A 4988-nucleotide genomic window follows, 5' to 3' on the forward strand; every position below is an offset into this window, starting at 1 on the left:
TAAATATAATTTCTTTTTTTTTCTGCCTAAATTTAGACGTCATTTCAGAAATCATTCAAGATCACTTAAAGAAATCACATAATTATCGTGCATATTTTATTTTTGTTACAGGAAAAATTAGCATAATTATCGGTAAATTTTTAAATATTCAAACAAAAGCACTAATGGCCATTTAATCAATCGACAGCTGTGAAAACAATCAGTGTTTCATGTTTGGCATGATAATATACAGTACCTTTTCAACTTGTGGCAAACAATTTTAGTTTATCAACGTATCATTTTTCAGCTTAATAACTAGTTTAAATAGTTGACATCATTTGAAAGAATGGTGAAACTTAACAAATGGTAAAAAAAGTTAGAGTGATAATTGAGTATGTTGCAAGTTTAGATGGTAAATTCAAATGGTGCACAAATAAATGTGTCTGATTAAAATGAAAAATTTCAATGAATTTAATCATTTTAATTCAATTAACAATTACTATAGATTTAATAAAAATATTCGTTTTTCTTTCTTTATTTTTGAGTTCATTTAAATAAAAGAAAGCCGCAAAGTGTTGGCTGAAGTGGAACGATGAGAAGGATGAATATTTAGAACAACCGTACATTTGCATGATAATTAACAATTGACTTTCTAATTAACGCACATATCTCACCAAGCTTCTTGCCGACATTTTTGCGCCATAATCCGATGTATGCGTATGTCCTGTCCTCTTTTTATGATTACATGAACCATAAACGTGAATCATCATTAAATACCACCTGCTTCTCCAATTTTCCCCGTAATCACCATCAAATCAGGAAATCTTTATCATTCATTTTCATGGAGACAATCGAAAATTATCATAATTACGATATAAGCTTCACCTGGCCCACTTCTTAGTAGCCAAATTTTTGGAGGATTTTTGAAATTTCGCTAAAAAAAAATCGATTCCATAATTATGGAATAGTTGTTTTGAAATGGCAATGCATGCCATGCAAACGTAAATAATTTACCTTAATATTTAACGTTTATTTTACAACAGTTATCACAATGAAAGGAATTCCATAATTGGAATTGATTTCACATTTGAATTAACTGATCAATTCCGTAATTAATATCTGTTAGACATGCAATGCGACACAATTCGTAATGTTTTCATGATTTTCTTTTTCCGGAAGAAATAAACCTTCCTAGATTTCCTCGATTTCCTTTCCTTTTTCCATCCGGAAAGTGACACATCACTGGTAGTACAATATCTATTCAATCATTCCGGGTTTATGCTTCCCGATAAATTTCTAAATTTATTTCAGTAATCCAGAAGGATAAAAAGAAAAAAAAAGGTTGGACAAATTTTGCAGCATTAAACGTATATTATACATGACGCAGCAAAATTGTCTAAAAAATAAGTAAATGTAAGTAAACATTCGGCATCGTACTTACTCATCACGCAGTGACAAACGTAAACATAGTGGTCTCACGTCGATCTTACATAACTAAAATCAAAAGAAAAAAAAAAGAAAAAGAAAAAAACCAAAAAGAGTAACAAACTATAAAGAATTTTCTTGCCATACATAAATTTTAGAACAAATTTGGGAAGATTTGTGGGATATATTTGAGCAAATTCCCATAACGAAAGTATTAAATGGTAATAAATCTAGCAAAAATTTCCGGAATACAGAACCGTAAAATCCCAAAAACAATTAGAAGTCTTTACTTTGTCCCCTACATCTCATACATTTCCGGTTACTCACAATAATTTTCACTACGCTTAAAACTCCCACCTGGTCACGTTAGATAACGATGATGAAATTTGTGAAAAATTACTCTGACTTGTTGGTTTAATCATTTGATTTGTTGGTTTAGTCACTTTAATTTGTTGGGTTATAAGTTGGTTAGCTTACATTATATTTGCTAAATACTATACATTTTCTTTTTTTTTTTTCTAGAAATTTTATTCCGTAAATGCCCACTTCATTCTACGTAGTGCTTGTTTCAAAATTCAAACAAAATTATCTCATAATTGCTTCGTTTCCCGGATATGTAATCAAACATTGAATAAATTACGGTGTCATAAATCATTTTAGAGATTCGTTATATTGGCAGCTGAAAGGTGGGCGAGGAGCTAATCCTTCATTTTACACTCAAATTGATGGAATCATTTGTTTAAATTGCATTTTTTGATATGCACATGATAGTAACATTATTAGTATATTAATATTCAGGAATTGATGATGCAAAGAATATGCCAAATTATAGTAACAAAAGTACAAGAATACACATAACACGTGCTAAAATCTCTACATGTTTTGTTAAACAAAAATTCTAAGCCATTTATTCAATATTGAGTGAGATGAAACAACTGATGATTCAGATATCTGAGGATTGACTTTTTTTTGATGTGTTACGCAAAGATTGCAATTAGTAGAAGTAAACAGCGCACGTTAAATTGCTAATAAAGAATACCATCAGTCTTCTTATGTCATCATTATTTGTCGTTGGCAAGCTATCTTGCACACGTCATCGTTACTTTTAGCGTATTACGGTTTGAATTTTTTTTTTTGAATTGTGGATGGATTTTTGCTGCTAAATATTGCAGATGTATCGTCCTCTTGGTGCACATCAAAAAGATATTTCGACTAGGCTCATGAAACCAACTTGTCCTGATATCAGGATCAAGGATGTGCTTCATTTGGTCAAGAACTGGAATCCGGCATGGGAATTTGATGGTGACATTACTGTAAGTATTGCGTTAATCAGCTTTTCAGGAATAAGCAGCTTCTTTCTTTTTCTAATGATTTATCAATTCAGAGACCTATATTCATAAGTACGAGTTGTGAAAACAGATGCACGTCCTTTTTTTAAGATTTATTGTTTACTTAAGGTTTTTGATGCCGGAATAGCGCAGTATTTACTAGCAGATGACCGGTCGCATGATGTTTTTTTGCTTCGCTTATACTCGGGAAGCCAAGTTTACGCTGTAAAATGGTCAATAACGAGCCGAAAGATGTGCTTGACGAAGAGGCTAATAATACATTTAACTTGGTAAAAGTTTGTTGAAATTACTAGATTGCCGATTGTTCGTGAAGAAAGTTTTTGTTCAAGCAGAATTTGTTCAAACACATTTCATATGTCGTGTCGTACTGTCGGATATGTGGTAGAAAATTGGAAAGTTAGTTTTCTTTGTGGGCTTATGACATTGAGTGATATGCACAGCCAAGGATTCATTACTGACAGTGTGAAATCTTTGTGAGTCAGGCTTGTTGCGATGACTATTACTCCAAAAGCAGAGGAGCCAATGTAATAGTATGAGGGAAACTTAAGTTATTGAGATCTCTAGTCTTTTGGTCGTGGTTTATAATTTTCCGTGTAGTTAGAAAGTAAAGCTTTACAGGTCGGTGAAAAGGAAGCTCCAGAAGAAGAGCGCAAAAAAATCGATTATTTGAAAACTGTTTTGAGTCGTAAAGGATATCGATTTACTGATAATTGAAAGCTACTGTTGGAAATATAGTAGCGAACCAAATAGAGAAGAGTAAATTTGGGAGCTTCTGATTCATTCTTTTTTCGTTTTCTTTTTTAGATGAACTAACGAGCACATATTTTTGAGACAAAAGCTCAAGTTTTTGACAAGTTTGTTTTTTTGTAGTTTGCTGCTAAACGGACGATTCTTTTTGTATTCGTAACGGTGGATATAAGATATTGGGGTTAGTCAAGAATTACTGTTTAAAAGAATAAGCAGAATCATTGTAACAACGTGAAATCATTTTAACTTTTCTTAAATTCTTTTGTACATTCGATTGCGTTTACTGTCGGGCAGAATAATTCATTCCTGACAATTTTCTAACAATTCATTCCTGACATTATGTGTATTGAAGTACTTTGGGAAGCAATTTTTCCTCTTTAACCAATCATTTGTCATTCCTATATATTACAGATCCAATTCCTATTTATATTTTCCTTTAGTTTTGTTTTCATCTTTTGATTTTATTTGTTGTATTCTTTATTGTCGCAATCATCATAGAGCTAGCAAAAGGTGGAAAAAAGGAGAAATTTAAATCTTTTCCGATCTGCTTTCTTCCCTTAAAGCATGTTGTTGACGATTACTTTGCTTGGGGTCAGTTTGTACATATTTGATGATTGCACTGTTTTAGAATAAGTATTGCTTAAACCAACAACAAGTTTACGAGGTAGTTTTGTCCACGAAGAGAACGGCTTCTATTTTCTTTCACTTATTCGTTTTCACTGTTATTATATTATTTTATTTTAAAAACTATTGGCTGCAATTTCAGCCCGATGTTTTTGGTAGAAGTTTGAGAACGCAGGATGGTAGATCGAAAACCATACTTACGTTACCTCTCGGACTTTTAAGAATCCGAATGAGGTAGTGGAAGCACACTATTTTATATTATTCATAAACCGGAATGTTCACTGTATATCTGATCTGAATATTATGAACTTCATCAGTAGAGTTACAATCCCGTTAAGCGTTTAAGAATCATTAAGGTGATTCTTCATCCGATGTAGTTTCATGGCATTAGCAGCGTTTCACTCTTATTTGTTCCGTATTTTTAACTTAGAAAATTCTCATCAGTCGACGGAATCCTTTTGCTCATTTATTTGATTATTTTTAGTAACTAGCAGTATTTTTGTTTTTGTGTTCTATGATCCTCACATCTTTTGTTTCAGTGTTTATAATCACATGAAACTGGAGGGAAATTCAGCGGTCTTAACAGAAAAAAAATGTTGTCCCTAAAAGAGGACAATTTTACTGTTTCCTTTTAGAGATAACCAAAAGATGTATATATTCAAGTAACGATAAGGTGCAGGATTCATAGTGTCAATAATAAATAAAGCGTCAATAATAAATCCATAGTGTCATATGTCAATAATAAATAAAATTGCTGGGATAATGAATTCATTACAAGAGGACAATAAGTATATATATATATATATATATATATATATATATATATATATATATATATATATATATATAGTATATATATATATA

General features: G+C 31.5%; 1 protein-coding gene across 1 annotated transcript; it reads left to right on the forward strand.

Annotated features, from left to right (window-relative positions):
* Positions 1 to 2570: 2570 nt before the first annotated feature.
* Positions 2571 to 3404, forward strand: LOAG_11951 (hypothetical protein; the record flags this gene model as incomplete). Its single annotated transcript, XM_020448449.1, has 3 exons — positions 2571 to 2717; positions 2862 to 3022; positions 3372 to 3404. Coding segments are annotated over exons 1-3 (333 nt in total), but the record flags the coding sequence as incomplete, so codon positions are not given.
* Positions 3405 to 4988: the final 1584 nt, after the last annotated feature.

This window comes from Loa loa (assembly GCF_000183805.2).
Source record: "Loa loa unplaced genomic scaffold supercont3.994, whole genome shotgun sequence".
NCBI lineage: Eukaryota > Metazoa > Nematoda > Chromadorea > Rhabditida > Onchocercidae > Loa > Loa loa.